This window comes from Antechinus flavipes, chromosome 2 (genome assembly GCF_016432865.1).
Source record: "Antechinus flavipes isolate AdamAnt ecotype Samford, QLD, Australia chromosome 2, AdamAnt_v2, whole genome shotgun sequence".
Classification (NCBI taxonomy): Eukaryota; Metazoa; Chordata; class Mammalia; order Dasyuromorphia; family Dasyuridae; genus Antechinus; species Antechinus flavipes.
Genome location: NC_067399.1, coordinates 228441377 through 228468196, shown reverse-complemented (window position 1 = coordinate 228468196; position 26820 = coordinate 228441377). Strand labels below are relative to the sequence as shown.

The window sequence follows — 26820 nt, the reverse complement described above, 5'->3', positions numbered from 1 at the left end:
CTGGTAAAATTCATGAAGATTGGAAGTGCAACAATTTACCAGATGAAGATAATCTGGAAGACTGCCAGAAAAGGTTTGTCCTGAGAGGCGCAAATAGGGATAGAGCTTTGGCCTGGGGTAGTGACACTTTTGCTGCTCAGTCTGTAGCCTCAGGACAGTCACTAATCCGAACAGCGGGGTTAGGGCACTTTCGTAGCTCAGCTGTGATGCCCAGATCTAAATCACTTCCAGTGGGGAACTTTTCCCAGAACATTCCTGCAGCTCGGCCACTCTTTGCAGCCCATTGGCAGGACAGCTACTGTCCATATACCATATACTGTCCATAATGTCCAGAGCATTCCCTGCTTTGCAGAGGAAGCTGGTAACTTCCTTGCCCTGAAATCAGACCCTAAAGGCTTTAAAAAAATGAGTAAAAAAACCCTAAAAGGACAATCAAAAGCTTCTATACAGAAAGAGAACAAGTTTTTAACCCTGAGGAGACTAATAGCAGACAGTCTCCAGACAAAACTGCAAAGGGGAATGTAACCTAGTCCCCATCACACAAAGCTCTCCTAGAAGAAACTATAAAAAAAAAAATCTTAAAAGAGAGCTAGAAGAAAAATGGAGAAAGGAAAAAGAAGCTATGCAAGAGAATAACGATTTCCTGAAATGTGAATTGGAAAAGGTAATGAACTCCCAGGAAGTGCAGGGAAATAGAATTTGTGAATTAGAAAAGGTAAAGAACTCCTATGGAAGCAGGATTTGTAAAATGGAAAAGATTAAAAAACTCCCAAGAAAGTAGGATTTGTGAATTGGAAAAAGAAAATAGCTTAGTTTAAAAAAATTAGTGAAATGGAAAAAAAATTCCACAGAGCAAAACAACTCATTTAAAAACTCAATTGGACATATACAAAAGAAGTAAAAAAAAAAAGCTAATGAAGAAAATAACTCATTAAAAATCAAAACTGAATAAATAGAAATGAATGATTCATTGAGACATCAAGAATCAGTCATGCAAAACCAAAAAATGAAAAATTAGGAAAAAATGTTAAATATCTACTTGGAAAAAAGAACAGACCTGGAAAATAGATCTAGGAAAGATAATCTGAGGATTATTGGACTTCCTGAAAATTATGATGAAAAAAAGATCCTAGATACTATTTTACAGGAAATCATCAAAGAGAATTGCACAGATGTAATAGAAGCAGAGGGTAAAATAGGCATTGAAAGAATTCATTGAACACCTTCTGAAAAAAAGACCCTAAAATAAAAACTCTAAGGAATATTGTGGCTAAATTTCAGAACTATCAGACTAAGGAAAAAATATTACAAGCAGTCAGAGAAAAAAAAAAAAACAATTCAAATACCGAGGTGCCACAATAAGGATCACTCAAGATTTGGCTGCCTCCAACATTAAAGGATCCAAGGGCTTGGAATCCGATATTCCAAAAGGCAAAAGAACTTGGAATGCAGCCAAGAATAAACTACCAAGCTAAGTTGAGCATTTTCTTCTATGGAAGAAGATGGACATTTAATGAAATAGATGAATTCCATATTTTTCTAAGGAAAAAACCAGATCTAAACAAAAAATTTGATTTCCAACTTTAGGACTCAAGAGAAGCAGAAAAAGGTAAAAAAAAAAAAACCTCTTGAGAACTGTATTTCTGTGGTGGATATATATATACAGAATACATGTATAATTTGATTTTACTGATATAACATAAAAAAGGGAAGAAGAAATGGAAAGGGGACAGTGTTAGAAAAAGGGGATAGTATTAGAAAAAGGGAATAGGGGAGATAAAAAGAGGGAAACTACATCCCATGAAGAGGCAAAGGAAATCTATCATATCTGAGGGAATTTAGAGAGGGGGAAGAATATTGTGTGAATCTTGCTCTCATCAGGTTTGGCTCAAAAAGAAAATAATTGACATATTTGGTTTACAGAGAAACTTCTTTCACCTCATTAAAAAGTGAGAGAGGAAAAGGGAAAAGGAAAAGAGTAATAAGGGAAGGGTACAAGAAAGGGGAAGGGATTCAAATGAGGTCAGAGGGATCCTAAAGAGAAAGAGCTGTGTGACACAAATAGTGCCCATAAATTTAATACTGGGAAAGGGGGAAAGGGGAGGCAAGAGAAAAAAAAGCATAATCTGGGGATAATAAGATGGCAGGAAATACAGAATTAGTAATTTTAACCGTAAATGTGAATGGGATGAACTCTCCCATAAAGCGGAGGTGGATTGCAAACTGATCAAAAGCCAGAATCCTACAATATGTTATTTACAGGAAACACATTTAAAGCAGAGAGATACATACAGAGTAAAGATAAAAGGCTGGAGCAGAATCTATTATGCTTCAGGTGAAGTCAAAAAAGCAGGGATAGCCATCCTTATCTCAGATCAAGCAAAAGCAAAAATTGATCTAATTAAAAGAGATAAGGAAGGAAACTGTATCTTGCTAAAGGGTAGCATGGACAATGAAGCAATGTCAATACTAAACATATATGCACCAAGTGGTATAGCATCTAACTTCCTAAAGGATAAGTTAAGAGAGTTGCAAGAAGAAATAGACAGCAAAACTATAATAGTGGGAGATCTCAACCTTGCACTCTCAGAATTAGATAAATCAAACCACAAAACAAATAAGAAAGAAATTAAAGAGGCAAATAGAATATTAGAAAAATTAGGTATGATATATCTTTGGAGAAAAGTGAATGGTGACAGAAAGGAGAGTCCTTTCTTCTCAGCAGTTCATGGAATCTATACAAAAATTGACCATGTATTAAGACATAAAGACCTCAAAATTAAATGCAAGAAGGCAGAAATAGTAAGTGCTTTATTTTCAGATCACGATGCAATAAAAACTACATTCAACAAAAAGTTAGGGGTAAACAGACCATAAAGTAATTGGAAACTAAATAATCTCATCTTAAAGAATGATTGGATGAAACAGCAAATTATAGACACAACTAATAATTTCATTCAAGATAATAACAATGATGAGAAATCATACCAAAATTTGTGGGATGCAGCCAAAGTGGGAATAAGGGGAAATTTTATATCTTTAGAAGCTTACTTGAATAAAATAGAGAAAGAGAAGATCAATGAATTGGACTTGCAACTTAAAAAGCTAGAAAAAGACCAAATTAAAAACCCCCAATCAAATACTAAACTTGAAATTCTAAAATTAAAAGGAAAAATTAATAATATTGAAAGCAAAAAAACTATTGAATTAATAAATAAAACTAAGAGTTGATTTTATGAAAAAACCAATAAAATGGATAAACCTTTGGTAAATCTGATTAGAAAAAGGAGAGAAGAAAATCAAATTAGTAGTCTTAAAAATAAAAAGGGAGAACTTTCCACCAATGAAGAGGAAATTAAAGAAATGATGAGGGGTTACTTTGCCCAACTTTATGCCAATAAATTTGATAACCTAAGTGAAATGGATGACTACGTCCAAAAAATATAGGCTTCCCAGATTAATAGAGGAGGAAATAAATTGCTTAAATAGTCCCATTTCAGAAAAAGAAATGGAACAAGCTATTAATCAACTCCCTAAAAAAAAATCCCCAGGATCATAAGGAATTCTACCAAACATTTAAAGAACAATTAGCCCCAATGCTATATAAACTAATTGAAAAAATAGGGAATGAAGGAGTCCTACCAAATTCCTTTTATGACACAGACATGGTACTGATACCTAAACCAGGTAAGTTGAAAACAGAGAAAGAAAATTTTTTTTAAATTTTAATATCTTTTTATTGATAGAACACATGCCAGGGTAATTTTTTACAGCATTATTCCTTGCATTCATTTCTGTTCCGATTTTTCCCCTCCCTCCCTCCACCCCTTCCCCGAGATGGCAAGCAGTCCTTTACATGTTGAATAGGTTACAGTATATCCTGGATACAATATATTTGTGCAGAACCGGACAGTTTTCTTGTTGTACAGGGAGAATTGAATTCAGAAGGTATAAATAACCCGGGAAGAAAAACAAAAATGCAAGCAGTTTATATTCATTTCCCAGTGTTCAGAGAAAGAAAATTATAGACCAATCTCACTAAAGAATATTGATGCTAAAATCTTAAATAAGATATTAGCAAAAAGACTACAGAAAATCATCCCCAGGATAATATACCACGATCAAGTAGGATTGACACCAGGAATGCAGGGCTGGTTCAATATTAGGAAAACTATCAATATAATTGGCCATATTAATAACCAAATTAACAAAAACCATATGATCATCTCAAAGGATGCAGAAAAAGCATTTGATAAAATCCAACATCCATTCCTATTTAAAAACACTTGAGAGTATAGGAATAAATGGGTTTTTCCTTAAAATAATCAGTAGCATCTATTTAATATCATCAGTAAGCATCATATGTAATGGGAACAAACTTCAACCATTCCCAATAAGATCAGGAGTGAAACAAAGTTTCAATACTATTCAATATTGTATTAGAAATGCTAGCTTTGACAATAAGAGCTGAGAAAGAGATTAAAGGAATTAGAGTAGGCAATGAGGGAACCAAATTATCACTCTTTGCTGATGATGTGATGGTATACTTACAGAACCCCAGAGATTTTACTAAAAAGTTATTAGAAATAATCCACACCTTTAGCAAAGTTGCAGGATACAAAATAAACCCACATAAGTCATCAACATTCTTATATATCACTAACAAAAGCCAAAAGTTAGCGTTACAAAGAGAAATACCATTTAAAGTAACTATTGATAGTAAAAAATATTTAGGAATCTATCTGCCAAGGGAAAATCAGAAGCTTTATGAGCAAAACTACAAAACACTTTTCACACAGATTAAGTCTTATGTAACCAACTGGAAAAATATTAAATGCTCTTGGATAGAGTGAGCAAATATAATACAGATGACAATACTACCTAAACTAATCTATTTATTTAGCACTATACCAATCAGACTCCCAAAAAAACTATTTTAATGACCTAGAAAAAATAACAAAGTTCATATGGAAAAACAAAAGGTCAAGAATTTCAAGGGAATTAATGAAAAAAAATCAAACGAAGGTGGCCTAGCTATACCAGATCTAAAATTATATTATAAAGTAGTAGTTACCAAAACTATTTGGTATTGGCTAAGAAATAGACTAATTGATCAATGGAATAGGTTAGGTTCAAAGGACAAAACAGCCAATAACTTTAATAATCTAATGTTTGACAAACCCAAAGACCCTAGTTTTGGGGATAATAACTCACTATTTGACAAAAAGTGCTGGGAAAATTGGAAATTAGTATGGCAGAAACTAGACATTGACCCACACTTAACACCGTACACCAAGATAAGATCAAAATGGGTTCATGACCTAAGCATAAAGAATGAGATTATAAATAAATTGGAAGAGCATAGGATAGTTTACCTCTCAGACCTGTGGAAGAGGAAGGGATTTATGATCAAAGAAGAACTAGAGATCATTATTGATCACAAAATAGAAAATTGTGATTATATCAAATTGAAAAGTTTTCTTACAAACAAAACTAATGCAGACAAAATTAGAAGGGAAGCAATAAACTGGGAAAACATTTTTTAACAGTCAAGGGTTCTGATAAAGGCCTCATTTCCAAAATATATAGAGAATTGACTCTAATGTATAAGAAATCAAGCCATTCATTCTCCAATTGATAAATGGTCAAAGGATATGAACAGACAATTCTCAAATGAAGAAATTGAAACTATTTCTAGCCGCATGAAAAGATGCTCCAAGTCATTATTAATCAGAGAAATGCAAATTAAGACAACTTTGAGATACCACTGCACACCTGTCAGATTGGCAAAATGACAGGGAAAGATAATGCGGAATGTTGGAGGGGATGTGGGAAAACTGGGACACTGATGCATTGTTGGTGGAATTGTGAATATAGCCAGCCATTCTGGAGAGCAATTTGGAATTATGCTCAAAAAATTATCAAACTGTGCATACCCTTTGATCAAGCAGTGTTACTACTTACTGGGCTTATATCCCAAAGAGATTTTAAAGAAGGGAAAGAGACCTGTATGTGCAAGAATGTTTGTGGCAGACCTCTTTGTAGTGGTCAGAAACTGGAAACTGAGTGAATGCCCATCAATTGGAGAATGGCTGAAAAAATTGTGTTATATGAATGTTATGAAATATTATTGTTCTGTAAGAAATGACCAGCAGATGATTTCAGAAAGGCCTGGAGAGACTTACATGAACTGATGCTGAGTGAAATGAGCAGGACCAGGAGATCATTATATGCTTCAACAACAATACTATATGGTGATCAATTCTGATAGACACGGTCCTCTTCAACAATAAGATGAACCAAATCAGTTCCAATGGAGCAGTAATGAATTGAACCAGCTACAGCCAGTGAAGAACTCTGGGAGATGACTATGAACCACTACATAGAATTCCCAACCCCTCCCACTTGCATTTTTGATTTCCTTCACAGGCTAATTGTACACTATTTCAAAGTCCAATTCTTTTGTACAGCAAAATAATTGTATGTACATGTATACATATATTGTATTTAACTTATACTTTAACATATTTAACATGTATTGGTCAACCTGCCATCTGGAGGAGGGAGTGAGGGAAGGATGAGAAAAGTTTGAACAAAAGATTTTGCAATTGTGAATGCTGAAAAATTACCCATGCATATATCTTGTAAAAAAATGCTATAATAAAAAAAGAAAAAAAATAATTTGATGATGACAATAATCCTGCAAGACAGGTACTTTTGTCATCCCCACTTTTCAGATGAAGAAGTTTGTTAGAGAATGATCTTATCCATGGCCAAGTGGATTCAAACAAAGGCTGTGACAAGCATTCCTTAAAAAAGGAGGGAACTGCTGACAAATAGGTTCAATCTAGCTAAATTACACACTGAGGGATTCATGGAGAGAGGGGTCTTTGGGACACAGGTAAATTCACTGATTCTAGGTTATACTGATAGCAAGTATCAGAAGCAGGACTTGAAAGAGTCAATATTGTTTCCACAGCACCAAGGTGCTTGCTCAGTATATTAGGGTTTGAAAGGATTGATGAGACCCTAGAGATGAATTTTTGTTGAAGTTGTTGAGTTGTTTCATTCCTGTCTAACACTTTTTGACTTCATTTAGGGTTTTCTTAGCAAAGATACTGGAGTGGTTTACCACTTCCTACTCCAGCTCTTTTTACAGATGAGGAAACTAAAAGACACAGGGATAACTGACTTGTTCAGGGTCACTGGCTGACACTCAATGTCTGAAGGCAGATTTGAACTCCTGAAGATATGTCTTCCTGATTCTAGACCCAGTATTGTATATCCTCTGAGCTCTAGAGGTCAACTGATCTGGCCCTTACCTGTTGAGAAGTGAGGACAATAAGGATCAGAGAAGGTGAAATAATTTATTTTTATGTCATATCCTAGTAAGCAGGGGAACTACTCTTAAATAAAAGAATAATTTACTTAAAAGAGAGAAAGGAAGAGAATAAACTTTTATTAAGTGCCTACTATATGCCAAATACTATGCTTTGTACTTTACAAATGTGATCTTATTTGATAAACTCTATAAAAATGAACTCACCATAGGGGGCAGAAGAATCACCATAGCCTTTCATATCTGGAACAATAACCCGGTAGCCTGCTTCTGCTAGAGCTGGGATCTAAAGAATGAGATGAAGCATTTAGTATTAATGACCTTGCCTTTGTCTGCTCTCTTAATTATTGGCCTAAAATAATTAAAAGAAATTCAGAGAATTTGCATGACCCCACATCCCAGTTAGTTGTTTCTTTTTGTTTGTCTGAGTTTTTTGAGTTTTTGGTTGAGGGAGGAGAAAAATGAGCAGTGTTCAGACTCATGATTTCAACAATAAAGACAACTCCCATTATGTAAACTCTTTCCATTCATACAGGTCACTTGTCACTTATTTTCAAAGAGAGTTACTGGGTAATTCAGTCAGCATAAATCAGTATTACCTGACTTATGCTTAACACTCTCTGTACTATTCTTCATAATGAATCAGAGTATTCCTCTTCCCCTCAACTCATCCTCATCAAAATGGAGTCAATCTGGGTTGAGACTTACCTGATACCTCCAAGAGAACCAGCTTTCAGGAAAGCCATGGCAGAGGACCACAACAGGCCCAGAGCCCATCTCCACGAAATGTAGCTGAACACCAGGCTGTGTGAGAGACAGAGAGGCTGTGGATAACAAGTTCTCAGGCTGGACAATAGATGCAAAGGCAAAGCCTCCACATTCTCTGATCACTGCTGACCTTCATGTGGTTGTTGGTCACCCATAGGTTCTAGCAGGCACTCTTTCTCCTCCTCTCCCTCCTCAATTCTATGCATATACTGAACAGAGAGACAACAGAACAATGCATATACTGCATTGGAGGAAGAGAGGGAGGAAGAAGGAGAGGAAAAAGGCAGAAAAAGAAGAGAAAGAGGAAGAGTGAAAGAGAGAAGAATGGGGTGGGAATAAAAGGGGAGAGATGAAAAAAGAAAAAGGAGGAAGAGAGGGGAAAAGAGAAAGATAAAGGAGGGAGAGAGAGGAAAATAGAAACTGGGAGGGAGAGGAAAAAGGCGGGGAGAAAATGAAAGATAGAAGAGTGAGGGGAAGGAGTCAGAAGGGAAAGGAAAAAAGAAGGAGAAAGAGATGAAGGGAGGGAAAGAGGGAAATAAATAGATAATATGGAGGGGAAAGGGAGGGAGAGAGGCAGAAAGAGAAGAGAAGGAGTGAGAAGGGAATAAGAGGGACTGTGAAGGTCACTTAATTCAACCTTTCATTCTATAGGATACTGAGGCTCAGAGAGTTTAAATGATTTCCAAGGGTGCCACAAGTACTACATGATAAGCAGAAATTGAATCCAGTTCTTTGATTCCAAATCCAATGCTCTTTTTATCTTAAATATTAATAGCTAGCATGTGAGATTGTGCTTTACGATTTACAAAAATTATCTTAATTTTGTTTTGACAATACACCTTGATGGTAGGTAATAATAATGATAATAATAACTTACATATAGATTGCATTTTCTATATGCAGGAATTTGCTAATTATTATCTCATTCAACCATTACAACAAAATTAGGAGGTAGGTGTTATTATTATTATTCCCATTTTATAGCTGAGCAAACTGAAGCAAGGTAGGTTAGAAATCTCTCTGTATTTATGGCTGTGAGATATGGCACAATAACCTCCAAAGAATCAAAAACCATGATGACCTACTTCTGAAGAAGGGAAAAACAATCTATGTCTTCAAGCATCTCCCAATCTGTTATTTTTTTTCTAACTTGACAAGCAGGTTGCACAAAAGGTTATTTATTTTTGCACAATTACAATCACTTGTTTTTAGGTGCCTTCTTCTAGACATGTTTACCTGGTAACAAGAGCTCACAACAATATCTTTGGATGGGAGAAAGGAGCTCTTAAAGCTAGAGATTGAAATGTCCTGTTTTGAACTTAGAGGAGCTGTAAGTGGACATTTGAGCTACTGATATATATGGCCACCCAATCAGGCCTGCCATCAGGGGTAATTTTTGTCTATGTTTTCCCAGAAATTCACCATAGGGAGTCTACTCATTGTGGTAGGGGCCTTCTCCAATTTCATTTTTTCTTGACATTGTAGGCATTCTGTTGTCCATCAGTTATTTATCCTTTCTTATCACCTCATGACCAACCCTTCTTGTCTTTCATATATACATGTCTTCAATGACAGCTTCTGTACTGTTTTGCTGCTATTTGTATTGCAGCCTATTCATGCTCTGTTTTGTGTCTCTCTGTTGCCATGAGTCAGTCAAAAAGCATTTATTAAAAACTTACCCTGTGACATGAATTGTACTAAATGCTAGGGAGATAGTTCCTTGTCTAAGGAATTCACAGTTGTTAGAATCCTTACAAAGTGTTAACTCATTAGAGTTGATAGAAACAATGTTTATGTAATTGGTTCACACAGTAAAGCTCACACCTTTAAGAGAGTTTACACATTAGCTCACACATTGGAATTCACAAGTCAGGAGATATCCAAGTTTACACTTCCCCTTCTTTTTATTTTCATACCTAGCCTCAGATACTCACTAGCTGTGTGATTCTGGGTAATTCATTTAATCTCTTTCTGCCTCAATTACCTATTTAAAAAATTTTTTAATACACATTGCTTTATGAATCATGTTGGGAGAGAAAAAGCAAAGCAAAAGAGAAAAATGATGGAAGATATTTTAAAAAACCGAGGAAAGAAGTGAACATAGCATATACTGATTTACATTCAGTCTCCTTAATTCTTTTTCTGGATGCAGATGGCATTTTCTGTCCAGTTTATTGGAGTTGCTTTGGATCACTGAACCACTGAGAAGAATCAAGTCTTTCATAGTTGATATTATTGCATATTCTTGTTGTTATTGTGTACAATGTATTACTGATTCTGCTTATTTCTTTCAGCATCAATTCGTGTAAATCTTTTCATGTCTTTCTAAAATCAACCTACTCATCATTATTTTTAATAGAAAATAATATTCCATTACCTTCATATTCCACAACTTGTTTTGCCATTTCCCCAAGTGATGAACATCTACTCATTTTCCAATTCCTTGCTACTTCAAAAAGAGCTGCTATAAAACATTTTTGCACATGTGGGTCCTTTTCCTTCCTTTATGGTTTCCTTGGAAGACAGACCCAATAATGGCACTGCTGGGTCAAAGGATATGAACAGTCTGATAGCCATTTGTGCATAGTTCCAGATTGTTCTCCAGAATGGTTGAATCCTTTCACAACTCCCATTTATCTAATTTTAAAAGTTCAGGATAAAAATAGTACCTACCTCACAGGGTTGTTGTGCAGAACAAATAACATATGGAAAACCCTTTGCAAAACTTAAGCTGTTCTATATATGCTAGCTATTATCACTGTTATCATAGTTGATGTTGTTGTTAATACATCACTTTTCCAATTAATGACATGTTTAAATATTAGACAATGAGAAATTAATAAATCTTAACACAAGAATTGTATATCTTTAATTTGTGCAAAAGGGTGCTATGGCTTTATTTTGGCTTTGCTCAGTATCCCTGCCATACATTATGGACCTTGGAGTATCTTCAAAATTGATAGCACCAGCTATATTTGAGATTATCTTAAGATTTGACCACAGCCATTATGCTAAATGCAGGGGATACAGTTCATCATCTCAAGGAACTCACAGTCTAATGGAGAAACAACAAACAAATAACTATGTAGAAAGAAGAATAATCATTAGAAGTAGATCATCATAATTTTTGATTTTTTGGAGATTGTTATGCCATATCTCACAGCCATAAAATATACAGAGGTATCTCTACACTTCCTTTTCTCAGTTTCCTCAGCTGTAAAATGGAAATAATAACAACACCTACCTCCTAATTTTGTTGTGATGGTTGAATGAGGAGCAAATTCTTGCACATAGTAAGTGCAATCCAAATGTAAGTTGTTGTTATTATATTACCTACCTCCACCTATATGATCTATCTGGTCAAACATTCCTGGCCCTTTTTTTATATGGTAACCAGTGCTTATAGGGAGAAGTGAAATGCTACAACAGTGTGGACAAACACTCTCATTTCTCACTCCTGCCCACCTTCATTCAAAACTAATTGTCCTTACCTTAACTTCAACAAATCCATGGACAACATTGCTTGGCTGTACTGCAATAGGTCGCATCATATTTTGGTGGAGAAACTGAAAACAAAAATTATGAGGAAAGACAAGCCCTTAGTCTCCTTCCATAAATTTTTTCAGTGTTTTCTAGGGTATTGAGGTTGGTAAAGAAAGCTCTAAACCATGGAAGGAGCAATTATAGGATGGTGAAGAATTTTGAGATAAGATCATATAAGGATTATTCAAAGGAACCCATCATGTTTGACCTGGAGAAGACTTCAAAAAGGGCTTCCAACCTGGAATACAAATACCAGCCCTTAGGGATGTAGGAGATATGGAAAATATTTAGTAAATAGCACCATTATATTGAAATATACTAAAATTAATGGTGTTAGTAAAAAAAAAAAAGGTGAATTGGAGAAAAAACAAAGAGAAGGTAGGGAAAGGGCTAGAAAAAAGACAAAGTAATATACTACATCTGAAAAATATGAGGTAATGAATTGAAGGAATAATTACTATTGACCAAAATAAAATGATGAGGTTTGAATATGAAATTCTTTTCTGGAGGGCTGAGCAAGATGGTGGAGAAAAGGCAGGCACTTGCCTGAGGTCTGCCAAATCCTCCTCCAAACAATTTAAATCATGTATCAAAATTAATTCTGGAGCTGCAGAACCAAGAAAAGGGTGGGGTGAAACAATTTCCCAGCCCAAAGATATGTTAGAAGAATTATAGAAAAGATTTCACTCAGGATCTTCAAGGAAACAGAGAATTTTCAAGCATTCTAGATTTAAAAAAAGATTAGAGCTAAACAGAAAAACTCATTTTCAAATACAAGACTCAAGAAGCACAAAGAGATAAACAGGAAAGAGAAAACAGGGATTCAATAATGTTAAACTGTTTACATCCCTACACAGGAAGATGATACTTGTAACTCTTAATAATTATATCAATATTAGGGTAGTTAGGAGGGGTATACATAGACAGATGGTGCAGTTATAAGTTGACTTAGATGGAATGATATAAAAAATTAAAGGGTAAGAAAGAGGATTGCACTAGGAGAAGAGAGAAGGAAGAGGAAGAATGGGGTAAATTATTTCACATGAGGGGCATGAAAGACCTATTACAGTAGAGAGAAAAAATGGGACTGAACTTCACTCCCATTAAATTTGGTTCAAGGAGGGAATAAATAATATGCATACATATTATTGTTGGTTATAGAAATCTATCTTATCCTATAGGAGGTGAAGGGAAAGGAAACAAGAATGTAGGGCATGCTAATAAAAGAGAAGGCAGATTCATGGAGGTGGTGATCAGAAATAAAACACTGATGAAGAAGGATAGGGTGAAAGACAGAGAGAAAGAAAATGAGTGAGAGTGTGTGTAAGAGAGAGATGAAGAAGAAGGAGGAGGAAGAGGAGGAGGAAGAGGAGGAAGGGATAGAAGGAAGGAGGGAGGAAAGAGGAAGGGAGAGAGTGAAAGAAGGGAGAAATAAGATGAAGGGGAAATCCATAGTTAGTAATCATAACTACATGTGAATGGAATGAACTCATACATAAAATAGAAGCATAGCAGAATGGATAAACAATTAAAATCCCAAAATATATTGTTTATAAGAAACATATTTAAAACACACAAAAAAGGAATGTAGAAAGTTGGAGAAAAATCAATTAAAGAAAAGTACAAGGACTTAGAACAATAAAGAATTTTTAAAAATCATCCACAAAGGCTAAATCAAAAAGGCTTTTTATTCTTAGATCAAAACTAGCTCCAACAATTAATACAACAACTTTAAGCTCATAATTACCTGTATGCCAGTTGATTTTTCCAATTCCTTCAGAGCCATGTCAGTATTTTGGGCAAGGATCGTGACCATTCCTACTTCACGAGCTTTCTTGAGGTTGGCTTCATCATCATCCAAGAAAATAGCCTGAGATAAGAGAAAGTTAATCTATGGTATAAAATGTTTTAGGATAAAGTTATTTGTCAAACATAATTCAAAGAGACATAAAAGATTTGACTGAATAATCAATTTAAGTCAGCCTAATACAATAAAATTAATAATGAAAAAAAATCCATGTCTACTTCTTATAGTCCCAGAATCTAGCACAGTATAAAGCCTGCAGGGGAATAACCAAGGCTTGAAATCTAGACCAAAGGGGAGCCTGCTGTGCTGTGGTTCTGAACCTGCACTGCTCTACAACTGATTGATACTGGCTAAGTTCAGCAGCAGTTTATTGGAACTTGCAAGAAGTAATCATCCAATAAGAGTATTTCACATACTCAGATCCAGGTTAGAAACTTGCAGAGTTCAGATTAGGAAAGTACTGATCAGATTTTGCCCTAGATCACATAATTTTTGGAAACACTTGCAGTATCTAACTTATGATTCTGGAATAGCAGAAAAAAAACTCAGCTCAGACAAGCATAAATATATACATACATAGAAGTATAGACATATATATGAATATGGTCATATATTTACTTAATTAAAAATCCGCTTACGTCTATGTCCTATAGTTCCAGCATATAGTCCAATCTAAAATCTTCCTTGGAATATCCAGGGTAGGAAATCCATATAAATGTATATAGAGATATATTTATATGCATATATTTATATATAAAGTTATACACATATACAAACACATATGTGTGCAGGTGTGTGTGTATATATTTTTCTTCATCTATATACATATACACCCACATATATACATATATGCACACATATATACACATGAACACATGCATACATACACACACATAAAATATAATTTCATCCTCACCATTACCAGGGTCAGTCTCAGAAATGACCCCTATGTTTTCTGTCTCCCTCATCTTCCAACAGAAAAAGATGCTACTATAACCCCGACATCTCTATGTCAGCCACATGAACTTTTGTGTTGTTTTTTCCCAATCAAACATGAAAGCCATTGTCTTAATTCAGGCTCTATCACAGGATCTAATACATATATGCTTCTAACAAAGGACCTGGAAGTTTACAGGTTTCTCAACATACCAGAAATTATTTTTTTTATGAAAATAATAATCAAGATCCTGAATTCCCACTGAGATAGGTCCCAAAGACATCTAAACCAACTTTCTCTTTGCAAAATGCAAAGAAACTAAGGCCAAGGGAAAATGGCCTACAGAGCCAGGAAAAAGCAGAACTGGGATTTAAAGCCAGATTACCCCACCTCCAAATCCATCAATCTTCTCAAGATAGCATACCACCTGAGGCCTTTCCTCCAGAATCCCTTCCAGGATAAAATACAATTCAGAAGTAAAGACAAGAAAGAGTCCCAAAATCCTTTTCATGGGGAGCTCCCACTTAGAGGAATGTCCTCCATTCAGGAAACTTTCAGGTTATTTATAACTTAACAAAGTTTCCTCATTAAACTAGCCAAGCTAGGTAGCAGAGAGGATAGAGTATGAAATTTGGAGATTCCTCTCCTAAGCATATTTGCCAACTCCTCTTTAAATGATAGAATTAGAAATTTACCTGGAACATTTACAGGTTAAGTGACTTACCCCTGATAACACAGCTAAAATATATCAAATTAAGGACTTGAGCTTCTGGAGTCCAAGGTTGGCCCTTTAATAAATGTACCCTATTACCTCTCCTCTGATTTCTTTTTATTCAATTATGCTGCTTGAAAATCAATAAGAATTGCCTTCTGCCTAAGATGACTATTTGAACAGATGCAGCATTCTGATTTCCACATATCTACTTTGGCAAAAACTTTAAAATGGCACCAGAATGAATAACGATCAAGAAATCTAATGAGAAACTACAGTAACTAACTTCATCCATCCTGAGAAATGCACAAAACATTGAAACAGAAACCTACAGCAGGATAAAGGAGAGAGTACCAAAAAACCCAGCATCAGAAGAAACACTCCTATATTATATGGCAAGTGAATCCCCCCAAAGGTACTTGCCTTAGACATAAAGGGTGACATCATAGGAATATGGAAGAGCAAAGAAGAAATTATCTTTCAGATCTGTGATTAGGGCAATAGTTCATGGGTAAACAAGGGAAAGAGAGGACTATAGAAGATGAAGTGGAAAATTTTAATGACAAGAAAAAAAATTTTTGAACAAATCCAGTCTAGCTAAGATCAACAGGGAAATGGTTAGCCAGAAAAAAATATATAGCCTGTTGTTCCATAACTTCTCTAACAATGGCCATTTTCCATTTTTGGTGTTTTTGGCAACTTGATGAGAGTTCCAATCCAATTTTCTTTTCTTCTCTTTTTTTTTTTTGAGAAGAATGCAAAAAAATTTAAAATTTATTTAGACATTATTTTTTAGCATTTAAAAAAATTGAGTTTCAAATATTTTTTCTCCCTAATGCTCCTTCCCACATGCATTAGAAAGTAAGCAATATGTCAACTGTATTTTTCAAAGTTATTTTGCTTTTTCAGTTATCAACCTTGATTGCAATCTGCAATCAACCTATAAGACCTTCCAATATTCAGCTGCTCTGCCTCTCCTACCCTATGTCACTCAGAGTAAGAGCAAAGTACTCTAGAGAGGCCCTACTCTCTTTTCCTTATTCTACTTTTATCTTTTTCCTTCCTTCTGTATTTCCATTCCCACCTTCCTCTCCCAGCTTTGCTTTAGCTTCTTTAATCTTCCAACATTGCTTGATACTCACCTTTCTGCTCAAATTAAGATATTCTTGCAATAAGGAAACTTCAAATTACCTCATGTGGTGTCACCTTCAATGCCTCAAGGGCAAACTTATAAATCTCTGGGTCTGGCTTGGCCATTCCAGTGCGGCATGATTCTATCATTAGGTCAAAGTGTTTTCCTATGGTACATGCTACCTGGGCAATGGTATGTCTGTGGGGACTATCATCCAACCATTTGTTGGTAAGAATGCAGGTTTTATATCCTAAAAGAGAAAAAAAAATATGAAACAATTGTCACAAATGCCTTTTTGAAAAGATCAAAACTATCCACACAGATGCCATCTAATTTACAAGAAAAGAACCAAATTGAGGTGCATTGTAATAGCATGTCTAGCCTGCTATCTAACACAATTTCTTTTCTGGAGCTCTTTTCCCATATCTTCAGTTCTCAAAACTACAGTCTAGGTTTGAAGTGGGCCTTAAAATAATCTAGAATCTTTCCCCCTGTAATCCTCCTGTCATAAGTATGAAAATAAGTTGAATCTTCTCATTTATTTAGATGAAATGCATTGTACTCCACCATAACATACCAAACTTACTTATAACCCTTGCTCTGGGATTTAAGGATTGTTTCTCTAATTTATTGCTGGGGAAACAGATATAAGGATATTATTTCCTGGATGTGGTCACAACGAAGCCAATCAGTTCTTGAAGTGAATGGAAATATAGAAGGTAAATTTCTGTACTGTTCTGAGAAAATAAGAAAATGGGATAGTATATTCATAGCCTGCCTCCTAAAATATAATGGAGTGGTTATAGAATTCTGCATACCTATGTGCAAAAGCATTCCACTTTATCCCATCCCATATCAATGATGAATTCAGGTCTCACAACTCACAAATTAAACACTGCACTTCTAAAACAGAAATCTGAAACATCAAATTTGAAGTTGGTGTGGTGGATCAAATACTTGAATTTTGAGTCAGAAAGATCTGAATTCAAATCCTACTTCTGACATTGATACTTAATAGCTGTGTGATCAACCCTTTAATCTCTCTGAGCTTTGGAAGATCTTGTAACAATGAACTAATATACAGGCTATGATATGCATCATGAAGGGAGTCGCTACATGAATGAAATCATCAGCATATCAATATTATTTTTTGCATTTATTCCTTGTTAAGGCTTAGTGTAGTTCACAACCTGATTCTTGAGCTTCTTCAAGTCTTTGATTTATGATATCAAAGAGCATTTTGTTTCATTTTGGACTAAATGTCTCTAAGTATTTATGGTGATCTTCAGACAGAAAGTGTAAAGAATTTGGAACTTACCCTTATTTTTCAAAGTGATGGCAGCCTGAAGGATAGGATAATTGATCTTTCCTTTTGAAATCACCTCTTCAAAGATTTTCTCTATAGAGAATTGCTCTGGGAGGCAGAAACCAGAGGCTGCAGAAAGCTTCCTACAATCTTCTTCCATGAGAGGAACCCACTATAAAAATAAATAGATAAGTCAATGCTGGAGAGAAAAAAAACAAACACACTAATATACTAGCTTGTGAAGAACTTGTCTAACCATTCTGGATTACAACTCAACTCTTTGACCCAGTAATCTCACTGCAGGGTATCTACCCCAGGGAAATTTTACCTGTGAAAATGTGATCTCTCCTGTCATAAGGCGCAGGTAGGGGCTATCAAGGCCTTCTTGAGTGATAGCTTGATTTAAAAAGCCCCTAGACGTTTCAAGCAAAGAAATAAAAGATGAATGAATATTCAGAATATTAAAGTCACAGCTAGTTAGTGGGTTCTACTTCATTCTCATGGACAGTAAGCATAGCATACTAGAAATGGTACTGTCCTAGAAGTTCAGGATACCTGGTTTCTAAAACCCACTCTTCCAAAACCTCACTGTATAGTCATAGAGCAAGTCATTTCCTCCCCCTCTGCCTTAGTTTCCTCCATTAAATTCAACAAGCATTTAGCAAGTGTCTTCTCTATGCCAAACACTGTTAGATTTTGAAAATCCACAATATTATACTACCCTGACTTCAACTGTATTTTGAAAGAGTTGGAGGTCTCTACTTGTTTCTTTAAAAAGTTTCATTGAGGTTGTTCCCTTTTGTTTTGATTTTTATTCCCCAGCATGACTTATATGGAAATATGTTAAAAGCAAATATATGTATACTTTAACATATTTAACATGTATGCGACTACCTGCCATCTAGGGGAGGGGGTGGGGGGAAGGAAGGGAAAAATTGGAACAGAAGTTTTTGCAAGGGTCAATATTGAAAAATTACCCATGCATATGTTTTGTATATAAAAAGTTATAATAACAAAATTAAAAAAGTAAATGTATGCATATAATCTAAGAAATTTTAATTTAATTTAATTTAAAACAGATTCACAAAAACTTGAGATTTAGAGCTGGAGAAGCTATTTTATATCCTTAGCAAACTGAAATGACTAGCCCAGGATCCCTTGATTGGGAGAAGGAAAGAACTTTGGAGAAGAAAATGGCAAACCACTCCAAATGCATCTCTAATCTCAAATTCTTTTCTTTCGAGAAACATAAACATGCCAAGAACCTGTGATTTTATTCACATGCGAATTCCCTCTACTGAGAAGATCTATAACCTTTGTAGTCTTGGAGTGATCTGAGGCTAATAGAAATTAAGTGAATTGCCCAGTGTCACATAGCTAGTAAACTGAGGCTTCTAACATACTTTGCAAATACTTTGTAAACCTTAAAATATCAGCTCATTATTATTATCCCTGATGTTGTCTTGTCCTTATGTTGGTTTGACATATTCAGAGGGAAAAAGTGATGGGACAACATCTCCTGATGTTGTTATTCTTTATCCTCAAGGTTTACAGTATCGAGATATAGATATACCCTAAGAAGGCTCACTAAAAATATCTTTGGAATAATTCCAGGAGCAGATGATACATTGTATCTTGTGCCCACTTTAAAAAAATTCTTGCCTTAAGACTTAATCCTTCTCAAATCTTCATTCATAACTTGGAGATAATGGATATTTAGTGTGGTAACATATTGAAAACATTTGTTTTGCAACTGGATGGTACTGAGTAAGAAAGACCAGTTCAGATCCCTCTTAAAATACTGACTAGCTGTATAATTCTGGGCAAGTCACACACCATGACCTCCAATCCCTCCACTCCTCAGTTCTCTCCTAAGTCATTGCCCCTACACTAGTCAGTCTCTCCTTCTTTTTACATCTTGATCCCTTCAGTAACCAAGTCATCTCTGTACTGTTGTCTTCTCTTGAATCTCTTGCTCCCTTATGGTTGATTGGACCCTGTCAGTCTCAGCTTTAGATCACTCCCAGAATCTGTTGCCTTTGCTTCTAAACAAAGGTAGAGAAAATCATACCAAGGGCCTGAATGAACCCATTGCAAATATATGCTATATAACCTCAATGGAGTTCTCACTGCTGCTGAGCAACCTCTTAAATTAATTCATTAAACAACTCAGTAGAGAAGTTCCTCCGAGCCTTTTCATCCCTCCTTAAAACTTAAATGACTCTTTCTCTAATCTGACCTTCTCAAATGAGAATCTTGCCTGATATTTAGTGGAAGAATTGAGGCCATTCACCAAGAGTTCCTTCTTCTCCCCTCCTCCTTATCTCATATCACCCAGATATAATTGGTGATTCTATTCTATATATTTATATGCATCTATTTATATATAAAGTTATACACATATACACAAGTATATATGTATACACACATATACAAACACATATGTGTGCATATAACTATTCTATAACTATTTCCTCTCCACCTGATGAAGTTGAGCTTCTTTCTCCTTGCTAAGATCAATCCTTTTACCTGCCAAATGATTCCATTTCATCCTCTCAACTCCAATAGGTTGTCCCCTCTCATCTCTATTCTCTCACTTATCTTCAATTTTTCACTGCTTACTGGTTGCTTCCCTGATGCCTATAAACATTTCCATATCTCTTCCATCTTCAAAATCTCCTCCCTTGACCTTTCCATCCACAGGCTTTTCCCATTTTGGGCTAAATACCTTGAAAATGTTGCCTTCAACAGGTATCTTCACTTCTCACTTTACCCTCTTCTTCACTACTTGATTCTCTGGTTTAACAACCTTATTATTCAATTAAAACTGCTCTCTCCAGATGTATGGCTACATCTGATGACTTTTCTCTCAATCCTCATTTTTCCTGGGGTCAAGATCAAGTATCTGACTGTGGATGATCAGATAAATATGAATTCAGAAGGTTCTACTATAGATCAGACACAAATAATCCATACAATTATATACATGTAATTGATGTATGACTGCATAGGTTGATTTATCAATTATGTGCATTTAGAAATACAGTACTTTACCAGTTCAAATCTTTTTAGAATTCTAGAATGGAGCTGCTTGTAGCTATATATGGTACATAGGTTCATTATAGGATACACTTGATTGGTGCATCTGTGGACTCATTTAGCACATTAACTCCTTAAATCTTAGCTTCCTCTTAAACCCACTTTTCTTCTTAATTCCTTTATTTCTATCAAGGTTATTATAATCCTTCCATTTACTCAGGGTCTTCCCAGACTCCTTACTTTTCCTTATTACCCACATTTAATCAGTTACCAAGTCTCATAATTTCTATCTCCACAATAACTTTTGTCCCCTTCTCTCTTCTCATACGGCCTCCATCAACTCTTGCTAGGCCTTTGCTGTAAGTAATATCCTAATTGCTTCCTTGACTCTATTGTTTTCTTTCTCTCCAATCTATCTTCTTTAGAGCTGCCAAAGTGATTTTCATACAGCATAGGTTTGACCATATCAACCCCACAACCCCAGCTCCTACACTCCCTGCCCTGCCCCAGCTCAATACGCTCTTTAGTCTCTCTATTTCCTTTAGCATTAAATATAAATTCTTCAGTTTGGCCTTTCAAATCCAATCTACTTCACTAGCACTATTATACATTACTCTCTTTCATGTACCCAATTGGATTTCTTGCAGTTACTCATTAATGATTCTCTATCTTTTATCATTACTTCCTTGCCCAGTCTCTCCTAGGTGTCCAGAATGCATTCACTCTTCATTTTCATCTCTTAAAATCCTTTGTTTCCTTTAAATTCTGCTCAAATATGGCTTAATACAGAAAGCCTTTCCTGATTCCCCAACTGCTAAGGTTACCTTCTATTTATTTTTTACACATATGGTATATAGAACAAATACAGATGTACATACTATCTTTCCATGTAGAACATAATGTCTTTGAGGGCAGGGACTATGTCATTCTTATTTTTGTACTCATAATGCTTAATACAACTTCTGGCACAAAGTAGGTATTGAATTAATGCCTGTTGTAAATGATCAGGGTTTGTTGTAGTTAGCAAAAATTTCATTTTTCTAGCCTACTCTTTCTCTAAGAAGTTAGCTTTCCCCATTCATGTCCCCCTTCTGGAAACTAATCATTTTTTTCCTTATCTGATTTCTCTCTGGATTCTCCCCTTCTCTGGAAACTTTTATACTTGGATATTCCAGGTTTAAATTTTCCAGCTTTTTAGATGTCTAGGAGTTATCTTGCCTGTGATTTCTAAGACAGGAAATCCAATCATCCCTCAATAGTCAGCAATCAAGGCAAAGGCAAAAGCCCTTTCCATTGCTTGGGAGATTCTAATCTCAATCCTAGTGGTAGGTAAACCAATGGACTACTCCAATTTTGAAGTGTTAGAGTTTCCTGAGTTGTCTCTTGCCATCTTGGGAACGGTAAGTAAACCTGGTAATAGAGGGACTAAAGAGTATATTGTACTGGGGCCCAGCAGGGAGTAGAAACTGGGGTTGTGGTATGGTCAGACCTATGCTGTAGGAAAATCACTTTGGCAGCTCCAAAGAAACTCTCAAGCCTTTCTTTACTTAAACATGCCAAATTAAAGGACATAGTTTGAAGCATTAACCAGGTCAAGGTCCCCAACAAGGATTCTACTCTCTCCAGATGCTGTCAGTTTCTGCTACTATGGTAATTGCATCTTCAACTGCCAGAATCTCAGGGGCATGCCCAAGAACAACTATATGTGTAACTCCACTGCTGGTTAGCACACAACAAATGAGTTCAAGGTCATGAACAATTGGTCCTGGGAGTTACTGTGCTTTGCTGTATTCTATCAAGTTATATACAGTCTTAAATCATGCCAGAAAAGCTCTTGGTCACAGGAGTAATTGATGAGTAAGAATAATGATGTAAATACAAGTTGAAGTACATGGTGAACTGGTGATTATGGCACTAATGAATACTGCAAAAGCATTTTGCGGAATACTGCAAAGCTCATATAAAGAAGGATGACTGGGACGAAGAAAGAACTGAAAACTGTTCCCATAGTGAGATTGGTTGAAGGAAGTAGGAATGATAACCAGGAGAATAGAAGATTGGGTAGGGGGAATGGTGAGACATATACATAAATACCATGCTTGAGTCTTTGAAAGACTGTCATTCAACAGGCAATAAAAATGTTTTTTGATTTGCTTTCGGTTCTTTAGCAACACCAGTAAAATATTTTTTATTAAAAAGATGGATGAATGGCTGTGAATTTTATGGGAAGATTGGGGTCAGTAAAAGTAATTTTCAACACTGGACCTAAACCATTGCCTTGTCCTAAATATATATTGTATTATATAAGCATGGATATGTTGTTCTTGACCCCAAAGTGAGGTGGCACAGTGGATAAAACACCAGGCCTGGATTTAGACTCATCTTCCTGAGTTCAAATATGCCTTCAGACACATCATTGCTGTATGACCCTGGGGAAGTCATATAATCTCATTTGCCTCAGTATCCTCAACTGTAATTTGATCTACAGAAGGAAATGGCAAAGCACTCCAGTATCTTTGCCAAGAAAACGTGAAACAAGATCTTAGAGTGTCAGATATGACCGAAAAATGACAACACACAGGGCAGAGCTCTGTTTAAGCCATCATCTCTTTAGTTCTGACCCAGCTAATGTACTCTAGATTTAATCAAAGCCTTTACATATTTCATCTTTCTGCAAGATCACATCAATCCTGGACCTTAACACCGTCTCTATACCCTGTGCCTCCTTTCTCCTTTTGCTTGGAGGGAGTGGAGGGCAGAGGCTTTCTCCAAGATCTTTCATTTTGGAACACATCTAGGCCATCTATCTGGACTTTATCAAGCTCTACTTTTGGGCAGGGTCTGTTTCTCCCTTTTCCCCTTTAGCTTCCTTATATATAGCTTTGTCCCCCATTAGGTTGCAAGCTCCTCAAGATCAGAGGCTATCATTCACCTCTTTGTACATCCAGCACTTAACACAGTGCCTGGCATAATAGGCATAATAATAAGAACATAATAAATGCTTACTGACTAATGTACAGTGCTGAGGACTCAGTGACTGTCACTTTAAGTTTAAGTCTCAGTTCTGTCACTTAATAACCTTGGAGCTTTGGGCATATCATTTCACTTCTCTCTTAGTCATAATTTATTAACTCATAAAACAAAGGAATTGCACAGATTGGGGAAGGATAAACACTTAGTACAGCATGAATATAATAGAATATTATGGTGCTAAGAGAAAAAAATGAATATGAAGGATCTGGAAACACATGGGAAGACTTATATGAATTGATACAGAATGAAATGCATCCAGGAAAATAATACACATCAAGACTACAACAATGTAAATAGAAAGATTAACAACATCAAAACCAAATACTATATAATAAGCAAATATGGCCCCAAAGAAGAGATACGAGAAAGCACATGCTCCTATTTCTTTGCAGAGGTGAAAGTTGATGTGCAAAATGTTATGTATGATATATATCTTTTTGGATATACTGTTTTTTGTACTAAATTGTTCCTTCTTTTTTGTCCTTTTTGGGGCACTGGGAATGGCACAAACATTTATTAAGTACCTGGTATGTGCCAGGCACTGTGTTATATGTTTTACAAATATTATCTTAGTTAGAAAGGATAATAATGTTGATGTGGAACTTCTAAATTAGCAAAGCATATTACAAATATTATTGTACCCTCACCCCAACCCCGAGAAGTAAATGCTATTATTATTCCCATTTTACAGGTGAAGAGATTGTGGCAGACAGAAGTTAAGGGATTTATCCAGGCTTACACAGCTACTAAGTATCTGTGCCTAACTTGAACCAGGTCTTCCTGACTCCAGGTGTGGGGGGTGAGACATAATAGCTTTCAAATATTTGAAGAAATGTCCCGAAAGAGAAGTTAGATTGATTTGGCAATGAGTAGAAGTTGTAATGAAGCAAAGATAGTATTGATGTCAGGAAAAAATTTCTAGTAATTAGAGCCATTCAAAAGTGGATAGGACTACTGGGATAGGTGTGCTCACTGTATATGTTACATATATACACATAAATGTGTATTTATATGGGTATGCGAATACATACATACATATATACGTATACACACACATTTAGATACTTTTCCTATATGTGTTAGGCTGGACTGAACTTCCAATTTTCTAATTCATTGAGTCTGGAAGCAAAAATGTACAAGTGCTCCAACTCTTCACTTTCACCAAATAGGGTGGCCTGAACTTAGTAGCCAATCAACAAACATCTATTAATAAGTCAATCAACAAACATATATTAAGGTCTTACCCTGTGCCAGACACTTTGTTAAGCTTTGGAGATACAAAAACAAAAGTGGAATAGTTTCTGCCCTCAAGGAGTTTACATTCTGGCAGGGAATACAACTCATACAAAATAAAGACAACTTAATGGGGGACTGGACTCTAGAAATTGAGGAGTTAGGAAAAAACGTCCCTGTGAGGGTGAATTTGAGCTTAACTTGGAAGGAAAGGAAGAATACCGAGTCGAGGAACCAACATATTTTAGATCTAGATGATCAATATGGACAAAGCACGTTGGGAGATGGCAATTGTAATGGGGGAAGAATTTTAAGATCAATTTGTTTTTCTTTATTGAGTAGTTTTACATTCCCTGTCCTTAATCTAAATCAAGGAGTTATTTGCATTTTTAATCTTGCTTTAAAAAAATTTTTTTAAATCACCACAAATCACAAATCCTCCAAACTCTTCAAAGTATAATTTAGCTTAAAGTGGCAGTGCACTGATTTGCGTTTCGGGGGCGGGGCCTTTAAGATACTGGATTGCCACTCCTGTGCTCGACTATTTGGAAGAAGGGAAAAGGGGATGTTCGAGGCGGCGGAAAGACGCGCAGCCCAGACTTCAGCGTGATCGGGAGTTCAGGGACCGGGCTTCGTAGGCCGGCAGACAACTCGTGCAAGCGAGATAGCCTCCCGCTCCCTACCTGGGCAGGGCCAAAGCTTCCTCCGTCTGACTGAAGATGATGTTCGGGGAGCTATGCACTAATACTCCGCCGAGGTCGAACAGAGCCGCGCGCAGCCCCATCCCTGCCGCTACTCCGAGCTCAGAGCTCCAGCAATGGGTAGCACTTCGTTCTTCTATTTCTCCGCGGTGAATCGCCCCCTTGCCACTGTCCTCATAGCCCGCCCCTGTCCACTCTTACTATACAGCTTTTGCCCAGCCCCGCCCCCTGTAGGATAGCCACGTGGGCAAAGCCAACTCCGGGCTCTTTCTCCTGAAAAGTTCCGAGTGGTAATCCAGGGTCCGATGTCACCTCCTAAGGACTGGATGAACAATTCTTGCGAGTTTTCCTTTTCAGCTGATTTACAAAAGCCCTTTATTATTATTATTATACTTTCGCCTTTGTTTTCAGGCAAGCCAGTAGGAGACCTTTCGAGTTAGAGGGAGGACAAAAATGCTGGGTCTCAGAAAGAGCAGAAGGTCAGTGCTGGGCCTGGGAATTAAGGACCCCAGGTTAGTCCTGTCCCCAATGGCACGCTCTCACCTTCCGTCTATAAAACCTACACATTTCAAGGAGTATTCCATAGGCTGGTAAACATTTAATAAAAATAATTAGATAGAGAGGACTGGATTGTGTTTAAGACCCTCAGCCCCACTGATTCATCTGCATTTGTGGTAGGGAGTTTCTACTAGAAAATGTCCCTATACTAATCAAAACAGACTAGAGACACAGTACCTACCTATTGTGGATGGGTACTGCCACACAGAATGAATCTATGATTTTGTTATGATAAAAAGTTCCTTGGGGAAGAAACTTCCTTCACTCATGTGGATAGGTCCCTTCTCTGCAATTGAGATTTATTCAGTCTTTTTTTCCCAGTCATGTCTGACTCTGTGATCTTATTTGCGGTTTTCTTGGCAAAAATACTGGACTAATTTACCATATCTTACATTTTAGAGAAAAAATTTAGAAAGAAAATTAGAGAATTTAGAAGAAATTGAGGCAAACAGAGCTAAGTGACTTGCTCAGGGTTACACAGCTAGTAAGTGCCTGAGGCTAGAATTGAACTCAGACTCTCCCTAGCTCCAGACCTGGTGCTCTTTGCACTATGGTACCACCCAATTTCCCTGCTTTTGCCATTACAGTACAATTAAGATGCCCAACTTGAACTTCCATGGCCCTCCAGTCCCTACCCAGAGGATAGCCAGGAGCAAGCTGAGTAGCTTGGAAGAAGTCCTGAAGAGATGGCTACTAAATAGAGTTCTGAGCA

General features: G+C 36.3%; 1 protein-coding gene across 1 annotated transcript in view; it reads right to left on the bottom strand.

The window, feature by feature from the left end:
* LOC127548797 (bifunctional epoxide hydrolase 2-like) overlaps positions 1-25730 on the bottom strand; it is a 63292-nt gene extending 37562 nt beyond the window's left edge. Inside the window, exons 1-8 of the mRNA XM_051976386.1 lie at positions 25533-25730; positions 17873-17957; positions 17557-17716; positions 16298-16488; positions 13398-13520; positions 11599-11673; positions 8048-8143; positions 7547-7625 (exon numbers count right to left, since the gene is read on the bottom strand). Coding sequence (XP_051832346.1) covers positions 7547-7625; positions 8048-8143; positions 11599-11673; positions 13398-13520; positions 16298-16488; positions 17557-17716; positions 17873-17957; positions 25533-25633 — 910 coding nt within the window. The 5' untranslated portion in view covers positions 25634-25730. The remainder of the gene's footprint in view (positions 1-7546; positions 7626-8047; positions 8144-11598; positions 11674-13397; positions 13521-16297; positions 16489-17556; positions 17717-17872; positions 17958-25532) is intronic.
* Positions 25731-26820: the final 1090 nt, after the last annotated feature.